This window comes from Lacerta agilis, chromosome 7, assembly GCF_009819535.1.
Source record: "Lacerta agilis isolate rLacAgi1 chromosome 7, rLacAgi1.pri, whole genome shotgun sequence".
Classification (NCBI taxonomy): Eukaryota; Metazoa; Chordata; class Lepidosauria; order Squamata; family Lacertidae; genus Lacerta; species Lacerta agilis.
The window spans coordinates 64,405,475-64,425,423 of record NC_046318.1 but is presented as its reverse complement, the minus strand read 5'-3'; the positions used below and the strand labels follow the sequence as shown (position 1 = coordinate 64,425,423).

At 42.9% G+C, this 19,949-nt stretch overlaps 1 protein-coding gene across 1 annotated transcript in view; it reads left to right on the top strand.

Annotated features, from left to right (window-relative positions):
• RGS22 (regulator of G protein signaling 22) overlaps positions 1 to 14,085 on the top strand; it is a 73,863-nt gene extending 59,778 nt beyond the window's left edge. Inside the window, exons 23-28 of the mRNA XM_033156102.1 lie at positions 1,903 to 2,082; positions 4,546 to 4,686; positions 6,675 to 6,785; positions 9,342 to 9,450; positions 10,716 to 10,826; positions 13,563 to 14,085. Of these exons, the coding sequence (XP_033011993.1) occupies positions 1,903 to 2,082; positions 4,546 to 4,686; positions 6,675 to 6,785; positions 9,342 to 9,450; positions 10,716 to 10,826; positions 13,563 to 13,579 (669 nt within the window). The 3' untranslated portion in view covers positions 13,580 to 14,085. The remainder of the gene's footprint in view (positions 1 to 1,902; positions 2,083 to 4,545; positions 4,687 to 6,674; positions 6,786 to 9,341; positions 9,451 to 10,715; positions 10,827 to 13,562) is intronic.
• Positions 14,086 to 19,949: the final 5,864 nt, after the last annotated feature.

Below are 19,949 nucleotides of genomic sequence, written 5' to 3'. Positions count from 1 at the left end.
CAAGTGACTGTGTCAAAGATGTTGAATTCTTCTGTGATGACAGCCGCGTGGTTCTTAATGAGACACATCCCTCCAGTTGTAGGGAACAAGGAACCCTTGTCTGGATGACTACAAATATTCAACATAAGTCTGTGCCCACGCAATAGTTTGTTAAGGGCAGCTTTGGAATTAAGCATCGGTGAGGGATAAACTACAGAGCCTGGAATGATTTGAGGGAAATGAGAATGTGCTTCCGGTGTGCTGTAAATGTATACTGTGTACACAGCCATAGAGATGAGGCACGTTTGAAATCCATTTGTAGGTTCATCGTGCAACTATAAGACTTGAAAAATTGCTCTGTTTTCAGAATCCATCTTTCCGGTAGCCAGACGTATATATACAGAAGGCTTGTCTGAGCATTCAAGTAGGCAAGTGGGACCTGCAACAGAATATTGCTGTGTTTGGAGTGCTTCTGTTCAGAGTTTCAGCCAACCTGGCAGGCCTCTTTCCATGATACTCCATTCTATGCCCCAACCCCTGCTTCACCACCCAACAGACGCTCATCATTTTGAGCATGCTGAAAAACAGAAAAAAGTCAGCCATTATTGGACTATTTTGAGTTTTCCCTGCTTTGTATTTGTTTATATATATAATTTTGTGTGTGCGCGCATGCATTTCCTCAACCCTTGGGGCACCACCAAGCCTGCTTATCTCATAGATAACCGGTATCTCAAAGAAATCTCATAGAATCACAGAGTTGGATGGGACTCTGAGGATCATCTAGTCCAACCCCCCGTAAATGTAGAAATATGCAGCTGTCCCTTACAGGAATCGAACCTGCAACCTTGGTGTTGTCAGTACCACATTCTAACCAATTGAGCTATCTAGCTTCTATAGACCTCACTCTTGGGTGTGGTTAGTGTTTAATACAACTACATGATACATTTTATGTGCATGGCTTCCCTTAAAAAGTAGTGTGCAAAGGGTGCTGGGAATTCTGGCTCTGTGGTGGGCAAACTACAGTTCTCGCAGTTCTTTGGGGGAAGCCATGTGCTTTAGTATATAGGATTGCCACATCTCTCCCAATGTTGGGAAATGCTTTGTACATGCAATGGAACTGAATAGAGTGTTTTTCCAACACTGACCTGAAAAGTGTACTTAGGTTGATCTGTATACTGAAGACCCCCTGGATGTGCTGTAGAGGCACTGGACCAGGGCGGATATGTATCCAAACAGCTGGATAATCATGGAACTGAGGTGGTAGAAAATTCATGTGGCTGTGGCTATTAACCTGCCTACAAGCTACCTTACTTTGCCTTTTTGGTGATTAAGTGGATGTCTGGAACAATGCTAATGCATAAGTGACATGGTATGGCTAAGCTGTGTATTTGAAGAAGCCTTAAAAAGGTCTTCAGAGAATAGAAATCCTTTTTACAACTATTACAAGAGCTGTAATAAAAGGGTAAGGAATAAGATCTTCCTTCTTTAAGGGTGGGTTTTATTAGGTTACCTTAAGGAATACCACCTTACTCCCTTCCAACCTGCCACGTTATTGAAATATTTCTTTGAGACCCTTCTTCAGGGTCCCTCTGCATGCTGAAATGAGGCAGCAGTGACCAGGGAGAGTGTCTTACAGTTGTGTTGTGCCAATGATGGAGTACTATCCTCAAGGCAGCTTATGTGGCACTGAGCTCAATGTATTTTTAATACCAAGTAAAGCCTTATTTGCCCCAGCTTTTTAAGAAATTGGCTTCTATATTGCTTTAATCTGTTTCTCTTCTTGTTGCTGCTGCCTCTTCTTCTTTACATTGTGTTAATGTATTTATTGCATTGTGTTATTTTTCATTTTTGTTTGTTGCTCTGAAATAAAATATTTATATTACAGAGAGTCTTTACCCTGTCTATTGTACTTTTCCCTTTCAGGACTTGTGCCATTCCCACTGTGACAGTGCTATCATCCAGAATAAGATCACGACCATCATCAACTGCTTCATAAATTCTGCCATTCCACCAGCTCTTCAGATTGACATACCTGAGGAGCAGGCCCAGAAGATCATTGAGCACAGGAAAGAGCTAGGCCCTTATGTGTTTAGAGAGGCACAGGTATAAGAATGATGAAAACCCTGGGTTCAGTTGGGAGGTGTTGAGAATGAGACTTAGAGGAAGGTTCTGGTTTTCTGGGCTGAGATTTGTGCTGGTAAATAACTGTGGTGGATGCAAAGCTTTAAAAAAAAAGAAGAAACAGCTTTGCATCCACCACAGTTATTTACCGGCACGAATCTCAGCCCAGAAAACCAGAACCTACCTCTAAGTCTCATCAGATTTTTAGTGTATGAAACTGGACTAAAGGAGCCATAGGCATACCTTTACTCATATTAAGTAACAAATATGAAAGATTCAGATTGAAGTAGTCACTCATAGACTGACCTTCTAGCGATCTCTCTCTCTCTCTCTCTCTCTCTCTCTCTCTCTCTCTCTCTCTCTCTCCAATGTAGTTCATAAAAGCTGCTGCCAGTATGAAAAATCAGTGCATCCCACTGTGTGAGTGCAAACACCTAAGGATTTTTGGATCTGAGCTAGGGATTTTGCAAATGTCAGCAATGCACAAGGGCAGCTTAACTTGATCAGATGCACTGCCCTTTTTCTTTAGATGAGTGATGTTATTGGATGCGGTTGTAGGCTCTTCCCCCTCCTCCCCGCTTTTTTTTTTAAAAAAGTATGCTTATTCTGCTGTACTGACCAAATAGGGTCATCTGTAAAAACTAGTACTGTTGACCACCAGCAGTTACTGCCTTTTATGCTTCTGTTTTGAAAGGCCATTTAGCTAATTCTTCACTTCCACAAAATACCACCAACAGTTCTTCCCTACCAACATCCCTCACCTTTTAAACAAATATTAATATGAATCCATAAAACATCCCTGATCGCAAGAGTCGGAACAGATTGTGGGGTAGATAAAGGGCTCCAATGTATGAATGGAAAATGCAGCTAAACCCAGAGATGGTGGATACTTTCATCAGGCCAATAATGGATAGTGGGTAGCCTTGAGTCCTAGAGGTAAAAGGTTAAGGGACCCCTGACCATTAGGTCAATCGTGTCCGACTCTGGGGTTGCAGCGCTCATCTCGCGTTACTGGCTGAGGGAGCCGGCATACAGCTTCCGGGTCATGTGGCCAGCATGACAAAGCCGCTTCTGGCGAACCAGAGCAGCGCACGGAAACAGTGGCGGAGCTTCATGCTCTGGCACTGGGGGCGGGAAGCAGGTGGGGGCGGGGCGTGGCACGCGTTCTGGGGACGGGGCGTGCTGAGATGGAACCCTATCGGGATCCCGCTGTCTTTGGCGCCCCGCCCTTCCTACGCCCCACCCTTCCTACGCCAGTGCACGGAAATGCCATTTACCTTCCTGCCGGAGCGGTACCTATTTATCTACTTGCACTTTTGACGTGCTTTCGAATTGCTAGGTTGGCAGGAGCTGGGACCGAGCGACGGGAGCTCACCCCGTCGCGGGGATTTGAACCACAGACCTTCTGATCAGCAAGCCCTAGGCTCTGTGGTTTAACCCACAGCGCCACTGAATCCTAGAGACCTGGAAACTGTCATTTGTCATAGAAGCTTAAAGTGATTCATTCTCTCTCTCTCTCTCTTTCTCTCTGTCACACACACACACACACACACAGACACACACACATATTTTTTTTAAAAACCAAAACCTGCTATTCTGTGCTTTTATTAATGCAAGGAATTATTTAGGACATTCTTTTAATGAAATGCTTATTAATTCTGGTTTTAGGTACCGGTAGGTTTCTCATCAGCAATAAACACATACTGATTAGAAGTATGTGCAGGTCTGAGGCAAAATACTGGGAAACAATATGGAGGGAGGTGTAGGTTTGTGCTGGGCATTAGGAAAGAGAGATGTGCTTTGTTTTTATGGCAAATACCCCAATTGTCTGCAGTTCCATCAGTTTCTCTCTATGCCAGGGATGAGCAGACACCAGGCTTGTTGGAGCTACTTTGGTTTTTACAAGAACTCCCAAGATCTACTAACCAGAGCCAAGCGTAAAAGAGAGACAACTAGAATTTAGGAACAGGGTGTCTCTGAGCACATTGTAAGGCTAGGAACTGGAGCTGATCTGAACTCCCAAGTCCTTTCACACTTCCAGGCTGTTCCTATTTTTAGGTGGGATTCTTATCACGTACCAGCAAATTCAGGTTTAGAGATGATTTGGAGATTTTGCTGAAGAAATCCACCCCCAAATTGATATTTTTGTGAGAAGGAAATTGATGGGAAAACATATTGCTAAGGTGGGATAATGCTTGATGAAACATAATTTAACACAGTTCATCAGGAAGAGACCCTCCTTAGCTTTCTCCATTTCAGCTGCCCAACTTAGGTGGGGAAAGCTATTTTGCATTTGCTGTTGTTGAACAGTTGGAAATCAGATCCCCGGTCAGTCTGCTTCAGATCAGCTGGAGATCTTCTATTAGACCCTGATCCACCTTCTGCGTACTCCTGCTATATGCTGTTAAAACAAATAAAAGCCCTCTCTTCTTTTTCCTGCTCTAGATGACTATTTTTGCTCTTCTGTTTAAATTTTGGCCACAATTTTGTGAGTTCCGAAGCAATTTGGCTGATGAGAAGATTTTGCCTCTTCTGGAGAAGCGAAGAGAAAAGAAGCTGAGAAAAACAAGAGAAACAGATGACAGGGTGAGAAAAGCTAAGAAACGAAAGAGCATCACCAACTTTAGACAGGCGGGACAGTAAAAACAATTTTGATATGGAGCTGACTCAAATTCTGCTGAAGTCAATGGAAGGACATCACTGTCCAGATTTTTAAAAATAGTGTTTCTTTCGCTCTGTTTCTCTCCCTCCCCCTCCCATAAATGCTAATTCTAATTCATTCATTACCTTTGTTTTCAGCCCTCCTTGGAACTTGAAGCAGGTACAACATTTTAATATAAAGCATACATTTAAATGTTGCTGAACTGTAACATTGCATGCTAAAGCTTAGTCTAAATGAAAGCGGCTTCTAGCGATGCCAGAAAACCCTGGGCTTTCAAGCATCTCCAGAGAAAAGGTGTTCCATCATTTCAGAGAGTTGCTTCCATATGAACATGGGCCCACTCATCTAAATGTAGTAGCAAAGTAGCTCTGCCACATCTGGAATGCTGGGAGTCCCAGTGAAAGGGAAGGTAGGGGAGGTATCCAGAACAGAACAGAACAGAATAGATCTTTATTGTCATTGTCCCCTTGCGGGAACAATGAAATTCCTCGGTTGATATATCAACTCAAATAAGGCACTTCACATAATTTAAAAATACTAATAAACACAGTACAATACAGGACAATATAACAAATAAAATAAAATGACTCCAGAGTCCAGAGTTTCCATTTAAGGCCAAAATTGCTCTAGGAAAGAAACTGTTCTTGAGACGGCTCATTCTCGCCTTCATTGTTCTGTATCTCTGTCCCAATGGCAGAAGCTCAAAGAAACCATGACCAGGGTGTGATGGGTCTCTTGATATATTTAATGCCTTTCTGTGGCACCTGATTGTATAGATACGTTCTAAGGTAGAGAGTGAACAGCCAATAATACTCTCTGCTGTTTTGATAATTCTTCGCAACACAATCCTATCCCAAGAAGTGCAGCTTCCATACCATCCAGGCAGGGTCTTTAGCAATAGCAGATAAACACCTTACCCTTACTGGATGGGAAGGCAGATTAGAATAGGAAATCTACCAGCAGTAGATATTATTCAAGCTGCAGCCATGGGTGATGCATGTACCCTTCTTGGAATACCCCTGGGCAGCAGGAGGCAACATGCAGGTGCTAGTTCTGACCAGGAACCAGGATTAGGGTGGGGGGTTTAACTTTGGTAGCTTCCTTCAGCCTACACAAGGGCCAGCAAATGCTCTCCTCTTCCCCAAAGGTTGCCGAGGGGGAAAAGGAGGCTGAACACCCTCAAATGATTGCAGAAGAGATGGGGAATAGGTTCAGACAGTGGCAGTGTGCTGTCTCTGAGCCCAGTCTCTCCCCATAGTAGTCACCCTGAAGGTGGAGGCTGAGCACCTGAGAAGGAGGAAAGATAAAACCCTAACCCGAAATATAAATTAATGAACATTTGTGAGTTGTGTCTGATCCGTGTTCACATCATATGAATGTTAATTTGAAGTTCCTTTCCAAGCTCTTGATTCTTCTGTTGATGGTGTCTCAAGAGTTGCATAAAACAGGTCTCATTCGATTCGTAAGGCAAGAGTTATCTCACTGAAGGGTAGCAGCCAAAGACTCTTCTGCATCTCCTCTAGCTGTCCAGACAGGTGATATTACTGAGAGGTTGCTCTAGAGGTTCGCTTCCCTGCTCCTCCACATGCAGCTGCTGGGTGACCTTGGGCTAGTCACACTTTTCTGAAGTCTCTCAGCCTCACTCACCTCACAGAGTGTTTGTTGTGGGGGAGGAAGGGAAAGGAGAATGTTGGCTGCTTTGAGACTCCTTTGGGTAGTGATAAAGCGGGATATCAAATCCAAATTCCTCCTCCTCCTCCTCTTCCTCTTCTAACTGGCTTTTGGGAATTTGAAAAAAATGAAAGTATAAAAGGGTGTAGAGCAAAGCTTTAAAAATCTCACAAAGCATATAAAGTACAGTGCTTTAACTCACCTTAAACTGAGATTAATCAAGTTTTCTTTTTATTGCTAGGCATTTGGGAAGAGAACTCCCATGTCTGCTAAGATGGGTTCTGTTCTTGAGAGTAAAATGAGTAAAAGTGAGCTTTCATCCTCGCCGAGCTTTACTGAATATGGCCGACAGGTGATTGGTGATAAACTATGTAAAGTTGTTCCTTTATGTGTCAACGGGAGGTTGAAGCTGCTGCTGTTACTAGCCCCATATCTGAATTGGTAGTTTGATATTTGTACAAAGGCTAAAGGGGTGGACATGCCTATTAGTTCTTCAGTTTCTAATTGCATTTATCACAGTCCATTATAGATCAGTGAATTAGTGACGTTGTTTAGAACAGATTGCAAGCAGTTTCTGATCCAATTGATTTCATTTGTACAGTACATGGAACTGAAATGAAGCTTGCCCACATGTAACTGCACTTGCTAATATTCCCCCCCTTGCTACTTGGTAGTTTCTGTCCTTCCTTCCCTCCTTCCATCTTTGTCTTCCACTTTGTCAAAATATAGATTGTAAGCAGGACCAGTGCTAGGGCTTCTTGTGCCCTAGGTGAGACCACCTTCTGGCGCCCCGCCCCCCGCCAAAGCCTGCTTTAGCGGGAGGTGGGGGGTGGTGTAGAGGCAAGCAGCAGTTTCTCCGCTGTAGCGGAGAAGCTGCTGCTTGCCTGTCTCGCCGCCCGCCCCCTGCCAAAGCCTGCTTTAGCGGGAGGTGGGGGGTGGTGTAGAGGCAAGCAGCAGTTTCTCCGCTGTAGCGGAGAAGCTGCTGCTTGCCTGTCTCGCCCCCCGCCCCCCGCCAAAGCCTGCTTTAGCGGGAGGTGGGGGGTGGTGTAGAGGCAAGCAGCAGTTTCTCCGCTGTAGCGGAGAAGCTGCTGCTCGCCTGTCCCACCCCCGCCCCCCGCCAAAGCCTGCTTTAGCAGGAGCTGGGGGTGGTGTAGGGGGCAAGCAGCACCTCTCCGCTACAGCGGAGAAGCTGCTGCTAGTCCATCCCGCCCCCCCCCCCGCCGAAGCCTGGTCAGCGCCCCCTCCATTTTGGCGCCATAGGCAATTGCCTAGTTCGCCTTAATGGACGCCCGGCCCTGATTGTAAGCTCTTTCGGGCAAGGACCCATCCTTTTAGTTGTAGCTCTGTTTACACTAACGATACCCTAAATGTTTTTAAATTCTGGGCATTGCAAAAAGAAGGAGGGGCGTTTTACTGTTTTGAAGGGGTGCATGTGCAAACAGATGGATAAACCCCAAATGTTTTCACCTTCTTAATTAAAAACACAAACACAAAAAACCCAGAACTTCCTCAGAGGCAAAATGAAAGGGAGGGACACCTAGTGCAAGCAGTACCCGTTGAGTGTTATGACAGTAAAACCAAAACATATGCACTTTGTTCTATTGCATATGGTCCTTATCCTTTGAAAATAAGAGATCAAACACAGGATTGCTAGACCTGTGTAAGGGCCATGAGTACTTTTTCAGATCCCTAAGAAAGCCCAAAATGTTGCCTAACATATTCCACACATATTGAAATATTTTCAGCTGATAAGCAAAGGGACTGATCCTCTAATAGCTATTAATATGCCATTGCAAGGTATTATGATCATTTATATGGTGGTACTTATCATATTTAATTTATTAACAATCGGAGAAGTCAGAGCTGTAGAAATAACTTCTGATTTCTCCATTATTGCTATTTATTTAACAAGATTTATATACCACTTAATGAAAATTTCTAAGCAGTTTACATAATATGGGACTGAAGTGGGAACGATAGTTCAATGTCAAATCCAAATTGACATATTTTAATGAAAAATTACAGGTTTGGGCCCAGGGTATATAGGGAATTTGCCTTTCCAAGCATATTTTACTCGGGTACCCTATCTAGAGACCCCTCTCTTATGTTTTCACAGTAGCTGCAGAAGGAAGCTCTTAGAGGGACTTAGATCTGAGTCAAAATATACAAGCCCTCACAGGACCTCTCGTAGGTGAGCCCCACTGAAATGAATGAGGCTGGTTCTCATGTATTTCACTGGGGATTGCTCAAGAGAACTGCCTGGTGGAATTGTAGGTTCAATAGGCATGTGAGATACATCTAAATGGGACCATCTCTTGCTTGAGTTTTAGCTCCTTATCTCCAAAGTGGGAATTTGGAGAACATACAGCACCATATGGGACAGCTCCATTTCAGCGTTCCATCTGACTGCATGTACAAAGTGCAGCCTGCTGTGGTTTCCTACTTACCCCATTGTGCAAAATAAATCAGGAGAGGTCCAGTACAGGCTGAAATTGTGGATGGGGGTGGGATATGCATGAATCTCAAAGATGTGCCTTGCTGGTCACAGGCGGTTATTAGAGAGCTGCAACAGAGGAATTAGTTGTCTGTTTTGCCTATGGTGCTACAGCAGCCTTTCTCAACATCGGGCCCCCAGATGTTTTTGGCCTACAACTCCCATGATCCCTAGGTAGTAAGACCAGTGGTCAGGGATGATGGGAGTTGTAGGCCAAAAACATCTGGGGACCCAAGACTGAGAAAGGATGTGCTACAGCATGATAAAACTTTTTAGAGCTTCATTAAAAACAAAACAAAACAAAACCCTGTTTTGCATCCAAAAACATTGACATTATCTTCCACAGCAAAACAAAGGCCCCCTAAACCATTGTGCCACAATTAATTTATTGGTGGTGGGTTTTTTTTAATGTAGGTTTCCTGGTCTTATTCAAAGTACCTAGAAGCTCTCCAGCAGGAAAGAGTTCTTCTGAAGATCCAAGATGACCTGGATAAAAAATCAATAGCATCATCAGCGTATACAGGTCAGCTTTTCATCAGGTTCTGCTGCTAGAGAGAGGTCGCTGTAGATCCAGTTATGACTCATTTTCTTGCTTAAATGTATGAAACACAGCTGCATATGCACAGTCACTTCTATGGAATACTTTTCATGGAGCTTCCTGGGCAGAGCAGGGTGGTTGTTGGTGGTAGCAGTAAGATTTCATGGTGGAGCAACTGCATGAATCTCAAAGATATCTGTATGCCTTGCTGGTCACAGGTGGTTATTAGAGAGATGCAATAGAGGTTTCAGTTGTCCTTTTTGCCTATAGTGCTACAGCATTTTAATCTCTTTGGGACTGGATGGCCTTTGTGGTCTCTTCCAACTCTATGATTCTATGATTCTTTTACAGCTTCATTGAAAACAAAACTCTGTTTTGCTTGCAAAAGCACTGACATTATCTTACACAGCATAACAAAGACTTGCTGTGGCTTAGCAGGAGAAGGGAGGAAGCTCCCCCCCCCCTTTTGTTTGTTTGTTTGGGAAGCTTTTGAGTTTTCCCAACCCACATTGTAGCCAGTGGGAGGGAATTAACTGCACCAGTTCTAGGGTTGTCAAAGTTTAGGGTCCCTTTGGGGGTATTGGGGGGGGGGATGAGAATGCTTAGAAGCCTGAAAACAGTCATGTGCCTTTGACATGCTTCTGAAGTGCTTGATCTCCATTTTCTCAAGGGAAATAGCATGGGCATAGGGAAATGTGTGTTTCCCCCTCTTTCCTGGAGAGTTATGGAAGGGGGCCAGAACATGGCAATGCAGAGACAAAGCAGGAAGACAGGCAGAATACGACTGTAATGCAGGAGAAGGGCAGAGGGAGAGGTGCCACTGGGTGGGGGAACTAGCTGCTGTTGGTGGTTTGCTCCCCCTTTTTCCTTTATGGGACAAGCCTCTCCTAGTCAGTTGTATAATCCATTCCTGCATGTAACTGAGACAAGGAGAATTTCCATCCAAGGACTGCTTGTACAAGAGGGTCAAGATGTAGCATATACCGTGCAAGAAAGTACAGCTGTTATTCTGGTACTGTACCCAAGTACAGTCTAGTACTCCCAGCTTACACCCACCCACCCCATTTGTAATTTTGCTAGAGCATCTTGCTGTTTGTCCCACAGATCATGACAACAGTTGCCTTCCATGTATTCTGCTGGGCTAGTTACAAAACATAGCAGCATTTCTCAACACTGCATTGCCTGAAACGTTATGTGCTTTTCCTGCAGTTTTCGGATTTTCTTTTTTTCTTTCTTTCTTTGGCATTCAGAGCTCTCAAACCTTCTCACGCTGAAGAGCGATCAGTCAGAAAAACCCATGATCACAACAACTTACAGCTCTGCTTTTGTGAAACGTCCATTTAATCCCAAAGACGGTGAAAGTAGGTTTCAAGTGGGGTGGGGTCGTAATTCTCCGGTTTGAATGTGTGATATCATCAGATGCTCAGTAAACTGTGTTTTCCTATTGCTACTTTAAACAAACTGAAATATTGTTGATGCTCTTAGGTGATACTCAAGCCAGAGGTGTCATCTGGAGGGCCTCAGACTAGGGAAGTAAATATATATCTGAAATGTTGTAGCTGTTCTGCATGCTTCATGGACCAATACCTTGCTAATCCCTTGGTGCTTCATTAAATTACCTTTGTCTTGTTGCATATGTGACTTGCCCAAGTTATGGGAAGGGCCATAGTTTAGTGGTAGAGCAGCTGGTTTGCATGCAGAACATCCTATGTTCAATCCCTGGCATCTGGCTGGGGCTGTGAGAGACCCTCTGTCCGAAACCATGGAGAGCTGCTACCAGGCAGTATACACAACGCTGAGCTTGATGGAGCAATAGCCTGATGCAGTCTTAAGTTATTTTTGCAGACTGGCAATGAAAGCCCAGGTACTGCTGCAGCCTGTCCACCAACACTTAATGAGCCTCCATCTGTCTTGCCAGAGTGGTGCATGCTCTAGTTATCTCTCGCTTGAACTACTGCAATGCGCTCTATGCGGGGCTACCTTTGAAGGTGACCCGGAAACTACAACTAATCCAGAATGCGGCAGCTAGACTGGTGTCTGGGAGCGGCTGCCGAGACCACATAACACCGGTCTTGAAAGACCTACATTGGCTCCCAGTACGTTTCCAAGCACAATTGAAAGTGTTGGTGCTGACCTTTAAAGCCCTAAACGGCCTCGGTCCAGTATACCTGAAGGAGCGTCTCCACCCCCATTGTTCTGCCCGGACACTGAAGTCCAGCTCTGAGGGCCTCCTTGCAGTTCCCTCACTGCGAGAAGCCAAGTTACAGGGAACCAGGCAGAGGGCCTTCTTGGTAGTGGCACCCACCCTGTGGAACGCCCTCCCACCAGATGTCAAAGAGAAAAACAACTACAGTGGTACCTCGGGTTACAGACACTTCAGGTTACAGACTCTGCTAACCCAGAAATAGTACCTCGGGTTAAGAACTTTGCTTCAGGATGAGAACAGATATTGCATGGCGGCAGTGGGAGACCCCATTAGCTAAAGTGGTACCTCAGGTTAAGAACAGTTTCAAGTTAAGAACAGACCTCCAGAACGAATTAAGTTCTTATCCTGAGGTAACACTGTACCAGACTTTTAGAAGACATCTGAAGGCAGCCCTGTTTAGGGAAGCTTTTAATATTTGACAGACTATTGTATTTTAATATTTTATTGGAAGCAGCCCAGAGTGGCTGGGGAAACCCAGCCAGATCGGCAGGGTATAAATTTTTTATTATTATTATTATTATTATTATTATTATTATTATTATTATTATTATTATTATTAGTGCTGCTCTGACTTCATACTCTTGTCATTCTGCCTGCCCTGTGGAGAAGCTGCTTCTGCCATGCTTGCTTCTTCCGCCTCTTGCTTTGCCAAAGTCCACTTTCACAAGAAACACTGGCATTGGTGATTTAGTCTGTCTTATTGCAGAACTCCCCATCTGCACAGTGGCGTCTTGCCAACACAGCAGGGTTCCTGTTCATAACACATTAATATTTTCACACTCTGAGGGTGTTGCCCAGCCCCAAGTTATAAGCCCCGTTGGTCTCAGTGGGGTGTACTTAGGCATGCACTTAACATTTCCACTGATTTCGTTTACCCTTTGGGCTCTTTGGCTGCAACCCTGTGAACTCCCACCTGCAAGTAAACCCCACTGAGAAGAATAGGACAATCCCAAATAGACATGCATTGCATTAGGTTGTAAGACCGCAATATTGTGCACATTAACTGGGGAGAAAGTCAAATGGAATTCAGTGGGGCTTTCTTGAGAGTGAACACATGTTAAATCAGATTGCTTTCTCTGCTACAATGCATATTTTTCTTTGCGATCCCCAAGCCCCCTTGGTTCGGTGTAGACTGCTATCTGACAAATGTTTACTTAAGTCAGTTAATTTTTTTAAAGTGATACTTATTCTAAGTAATCACACATAGGATCAAGCTGTTGCAGAAAATCAGTTTTCTTCCACCAGAGAGACCATGTTCTTGGGAGGTGTTATTTTTCTCTGTGGTAAAGATGGCAATCAGCAATTTATAATGTCTTTCACCATATATGTGCACAATAAACATGAAAACATGCAAACTCATTCCAATTTGAGCAGAGATATTTCTAAGCTCTACAATTCAAGTAAGATCTTCTCTATAGTATTTAGTTGTGAATTATCTAAATTGGGGGACCTGTGACCCTCCATATGTTTTGCTTGACTGGAGTTACCATCACCCCTTGACCACTGACCAATGCTGGCTGGCTGGGGCTGATGGGATTTACAATCCAGCAGCTTTGAGTGGGCCACAGATCCCCCAGCCCTGCTAAAGTGCAAAAAGTGTGATGTAACTTTTCAAGGCCAATATGTAGTGTTATTGCAGGATTAGGAAATAAAGTTCAATGGTATTCCAGGGTCTCACATTCAGTCCCCGCCACCCGTATTTGATGGAAAGAATGCACTTCTTAACATTAGCTAAGGGATCAAAATAGGTACATAATTTTTCTGCCTATAGTTTTTTTTAATCACAAGTGCAGCTCCTAAAATTATTTGCTACTTTTCTTCCTTACAGGTTTGAGTTGTCACCTTTTATTTCACGTTATATTAATGCTCTGGTTTGTTTTCCCCTGCCCAGGAACTCCAAAACTTTAAGCGTGGAATGTGATGAAGACATGATGGATTTGCTGCTACTCTGGGAGCAGTCCAACACAGAAATAAACTATTGTGGGCAATTTGCTTGTACCCTGGTTCCTTCAGTGGCAAGGGGGGCATTGGCCTTATTTATTGTGCTATTATGTGCTACAGTTCCCCCCGCCCCTTTGTGGGGTGGAGATTTTGTCCATCAACACAACAGTATGAAGTATGTGTAAGGGAATGGCCATAGTTCAACAGATGCTTTGCATGGAAAAGTTCCTTGATTAGATCCCTGGTATTTCCAGGTAGGGAAAGGCTCATTGCTAGTCAGTGTAGACAATAACTGAATTATATGGACTAATAGTCTTGGTTTAAGATAGCTATCTGTGCTCAACTTCCCTTTGAAACATAAATCTTGGTGCAGCTCAGAGCCAAAGGGGGAGGGATCCAGATGGCTTGTGAGTCTGCTGATGGTTGGGAATGATATTAGCAAGAGGGTCTGTTAGCACCATTCCAACATATCATGAAACAAGGAAAATCGAGACACTGCCTCTTGCCTTCTGGCATGTTGGAGTATCAGTAGAAAGAGCTATCCTAAGGACAGAGGCTGTAGCTCAGCAAATGCTAGAAATATATGAAAAAACACTATGTGAAGACTCCTGAGGGATTGTAATTCCCTGCAAGGTCTGTACCAGTGTTTATCATATTGTTTTTAAAGCTACAGCCTATTCTTTCTATAGGTTACAAGTGATGTGAGGTGGGGTGGGAGGACCCACACATATTAGATATCCCTTCCCTTTTCACCATTCCAGTTAAATGATGAATAATTTTACTACTGATGATTTGGTTCAGATCCATCTCTTGGCAGACTGCTTCCTTAGGCATATGATAAACAACTGCAATCAGGATCATTTCCTTTCTCAGTAGAAATTACAGTAGCAGTGGATCAATATCATATATTAAAGAGCCTTCTAGGCAGCTTCTATTTTTTATTTTTACAATAAAAAGTGCAATCTAAAATTACCTACACACCCAACATTTGGTTTACCCTTGTCCAAATGTCCGCCAATTCATTCTTCCATGTTGTCTACTGTATTCTGAAGAACTTAATAACTAAAGACCCTGCTGTATATCTTAATTGGTAGCTCTGTTCTGAGTTATACTAGGTGGACTTGTTATATGAAGGATATTATCCAGATACATGTCAGAGGGGATAAAATGTCATATGAATGCTATCCAGCCTTTCAGAATTATATCCACCCATTCAGTTAAATGACTTGTTTCCCTTGTGGTCTTGATGGAGGTGGTGTAACTGAATGTCTTATTTGCCTGTCATAAAGGAGCTGGAATTGCTTTGGTGCATAGGTAGAATTTTGCATGACTGGCTGTAATTCATTCATTCCTTTATCAACATTAAACCTTCCAGAATACTTCACAAATTGATGTTGATGTTTATATATCCAGCTAACAGTTGGGCCAAGTTATGATCTAGCCAAGTTAAAACACTTTTGAATACAATTGATTTTAATGAGAAAGTTTATCATGACCTCGTCTCTTCCCTGCAAATCAGTTGAACTTAAAAAGTGTTCTACTTCTGATTGTGCCCCATATGTTTTGTTCCCAACTGGCTATTTAAAATAAAAAACCAGCATTATTGCACCTAAAGACTAACAGATTTATTGAGTGGCAATGTTTGGTACAGAGGATCATTGGAAGTTGCATTATACTGAATCTGGCCACTGGTCCAACTAGCTCAGAATTACCTACACTGACAGGCAGCAGCTGTCTAGGGTTTCAGATGGGATTCACTCCTACTCCTGCCAGGAGATGCCAGGGATTGAACCTGGTTTCTTTTGCATGCAAAGCAGCTTTACCACTTAGCTACCAGCCCCTCCTTGGACAATACATTCTCCCCGCCACAGCCCTCTCTGCCTCTCCAATCTGCTTCAGAAGACTGGGGGCCCTATGCTGCAGTTTCTGATGAGTGCACAGCTGCAAGGGGTACTGCTGGAATTTCCCTCTTACTCTGCACTGATTACAGAGATCAGTGGATGGACACCATTTGATATCACTCTTTGTGACTATTTAAAGAAATGGTTTTATGTTAATGCCATGAAATATCACTATTACCTAGTTGTATTTTTGATGTGTTTTGATGCATTGGTTTTTTTTTAAAAAAAGTTTGCAGCAGCAGAGGTGGATGTCGAGAGGAATCAAACGTTTGGAAATCAGTTCTTTCTTATTAAATTATCTTAATGTGTTGCACTTTGCTGACATTTTTCTCAATGATATCTGATGCTAGGTCATTCTACTTATCTAAGTTGTCTGTTTACATAAGCAGTTTCTACAAGCAGCTCTTAAATTGCTATTTGCATTTCCCACATCTGCAAAATGTTGCATTGTCTTTAATGTGCATTTGAATGAACAATGATTCTTTTCCCCTTTAGATCCAGTATTAGCAATATCTGCACTTCATCCTTTCCGTGACTTTGTTAGTGGGGTAAGATTACATGTGGGATACACAGTACATTTAAGTAACTGGGCACTTCTATCATAGCTCCCCTTAATCACCTTTTAAATTTTTTAATTAAATAAAATTATTTTATTTTGAAAGAAAGTAATGATCATAAATAAATAAGAATAAAAATGTGCACCCGACGACCAAGGCCATTCCATTGTAACTATCCAACCTCCCAAAATTTCAACACCTCTTGCAATGGTTTGACCCCTTTCTGTTTTAACAGTACAAATTCTACAAAACACCTTCCGGGTCTCCTCAAAATCATTTCTCCTGCATATACCCCGTCTTACCTTAATGGCACATGTTAATTTATCATTAATAGCTATATCCCACATCTCTTTATTCCATTCTTCCATTTTATATTCTGCTTGCACCTTCCACTTCCTAGCTATCATAATTTGTGCAGCGGTCAATAAATTTGTGCGCAAGTGCTTACTCACCTTTTCTCCAAACTGAAAAGTGCCAAATGTTGTAACCTTTCATTAAAGGAGAGTTGCTCCATCCCCTTGACCATTTTCGTTGCTCTTTTCTGAACCGTTTCCAGCTCCACAATACAGTGGTACTTTGGTTCTTGAATTTAACCCGTTCTGCGAGTCCATTTGACTCCCAAAACGGTTCGAATACCAAGGCGTGGCTTCCGATTGGCTGCAGGAGCTTCCTGCACTCAAGTGGAAGCTGCATCAGACGTTTGGCTTCTGGAAAACGTCCGCAAACCAGGACATTGACTTCTGGGTTTGTGGCATTCGGGAACCGATTTGTTCGGAAGCCAAGCTGTTGGACTGTATCCCTTTTGAAGTGAGGTGAGCAGAGCAGAGCTTTATACAGTAATTCAAATGCAGTCATACCATAGATTTATATAATGAAATTATTATATTGGCACTTTTATTTTCAGTCCCTTTCCAAATGATCCCTAGCATGGATCAAATACTTCTGCAGCTGCAATAACAGAATGCAGTTCTAACAAGCTTTTCAGTTTCTCTGATGCAACGTTAAGCCCATTTTAGAATTTTATATTAACAGAAAGCTAATAAGCTAGCATGTGTCTTGTTTGGTGTTTACACTGTTTATTAGAACAAATTCTTTTTTCATATCTGGTACTTTCCATCATGGTGGGAGATGGAGGCAAAAAGCCTGCTTCTCCCCCCCCCTTCCTCCCATGACTGCCTCTTGAGGTAGTTATGTCATAACCAAAGCTCTATAGGCTGCCACGACATCTCCTTGGGACCCTCTGCCCCCAGACAGGAGTGGTTTTGGGTGTTTAAGGTAAATTATTAATAGGGAAGCCAAGATGGCATCCAGCTAAGAGTTTAGTGCATGACCAGGGAGAAATAAGGATCCTAACCGCGTGCTATTTACACAAAGTGCAACAATGTAATTTCAAGTAATATATTGGGGTGTGGGAATAAACATTGCTCTTTATCCCTTTGTTAAAAAAAACTGGGTAGAAATTCAGAAATGTTTTTAAAATTCATGCTTTGTTCTTGTCATTTCACTGTTAAACTCCACCATTCATTCTACACTATGCTTGGTAGGGTTGCAGAAGAACACAAAGCTTCTTCTATCACATGTGGGCTTGTGAGGTAATCTTTAAATTCTTGGATTAGACATATCAAGCAATCAACAAAACAACAGGCCACACCATTTGCCCAGTTCCTAGGCCATCTCAACTGGGCATCTTCCCAGAAGAGCTAAAAGATCTGCTTCATACAGATCTTTATCACATTGGCTCATCCTTGCTGCACATTTGGAAATCTCTGAGGCATTGGAAAGGCATGGCACTTTCCCTTTACATTTATACTATCAATGCTATCTAGGAGTCCTCCCTTTAAATGGAAAAACTGACTCACAAAGTACACTCATCCAGAGATTTGGCCAACCCAGATCCTTTTTAAATGCAAAATGGCACCCTTTCATTTATTCTGTAAATGGAGAACCTTCTGTTAAGCAGGCCTAAATCATTCTATCCTGATCCTATGTAAAAACATACCACAGTAGTATGCTTTGAAGCTTATGCACCTGGCAAACCTTGTATTTTCTAACCCTATAAACACTTTTTAAAGCTGTTCTCATTCTCTCTTCTTTTATAATGTTGTTAAAATGGGGAGGGGGAGGGACACCCCCCACTATTAATAAAAACATATATTTGGGAAAAACTGGGATAGATCAGGGAGCACACAGCCCTCAAATAATTACCGAGTGAAAGTAAAAACTTCATTAAGCAATCGGTTGTTGCTGCCAGAGCAGGATGCAGAGGTTGAGAAGGAGGCTAGAGATTGCTTTCTACGTGGAAGAAGAAGGGGGGGGGGACTAGACAAGGGCCCCATACTGGATCAGTACAGCATAAGAGTGCTGAGCCTCTGAGGCACGGATGGTAGACCTGAGGCCCTCCAGATGTTGGACTCCTCTAATCTCTGGCTGTTGGCCATGCTACCTGGGGCTGATGAGAGTTGTAGTCTAACAATTGAAGGGCCAAAAGTTTACCATCTTTGCTCTAAAAGCCGTGCTGGCTGGAGCTGATGGGAGCTGAAGCTCAAAACATCTGGTGGGCATCAGGTTGGCATTGGCTAATCTAAGAAGATGAACAGCCTCTCTCTCTCTCTCTCTCTCTCTCTCTCTCTCTCTCTCTCTCTCTCTCTCTCTCTCTATATATATATATATGGATTTTCTTCTGGGAGGGGGATAGCCTTGACTCTAGTTTTTCTGGTGCCCTGTGTAAAAGTAAAAAAACACATCATACCAAGCCAGTCTCCCACTCCCAGTTGACCGAATTTGGGGGTGGTTGGGAAGAGTTGTTACACCCACAGCTCAGTGGGGCTCAGTGAGTGTTCCTGGGGACACCAGGTGATAGAGCATTTAATCGTAACAGCAGCAACAACAATGATCCACCTAATTTCTGTGATAGTTAAGTTGTTTAATACTGTTTCTAATACTGTGTTTCACTTGATGCAACCTGCCCCTTCACCTTAGGGTGAAGCTTGGGGGATGATAATCATCATCAGTGCTTTTTTCTGGGGGTGCTCAAGGGTACACAATACCAGCACCTTTCCTCCCCAGATGTTAAAAATGTGGCACTTACTGTAACAATTTCATGGTGAGTACTGGCACCTTTTTTCTTAAAAAAGCAACAACAACAACAACAACAACAACAATTTTGTTTTAAAACCATATAAACATAACCCAAAAAGTATGACCTAAAATAATGATGGCAAGCAACTTACATGTTTCTTGAGCACTCATCATTAATTTATTGCCATGGTAAATTAACCCCAAACAGGTCCATTAAGTTGAACAAGTCAATGTAAACATCGGATATGAAGAAATGCAGGCTTCTTATTGTTTGCCAAACTACTAAGATACATCTCTTTCTCTAGGTTCTTAAGAACTGGGGTGCTTTACCCCCCATTTAAAAAAGTGCTGGCACTGGAAATTTGTGCTCATGCCACCTTCACAAATCTTTTTCAAGCCGGTGATTAAAAATCCATCTTAACAATAACTAATGCTTTCAATGGCTGTGGCAATTGTTGGTAACCTTCAACACATTGATTTGTCTCCAGTTGGCCCAAAAGTTACAAAAGCTGTTCCTGCATTTCTTGTTTGTATCTATCGTCATACGATTACCCCAAAATTAAAGCATGCAGTACTTGAAACAACTTCAAAGGCTAAGCTTGCCCTTCTACTAGCTCAGCCTTTTTATTGGTTCATGTTTTCCATTTGGCTTCAACATCTTGTTCTTGCCGATGCCTTTCTAGAATTTCATTTATATATATTACAGCTCGGGTTGGTGAGACAAGCTAATTAATACCGGGATGGGAGGCTATGAATTGTAGCAATTGCATACCTTCTGCTCGGGGGTGGGAATTGGAGGCC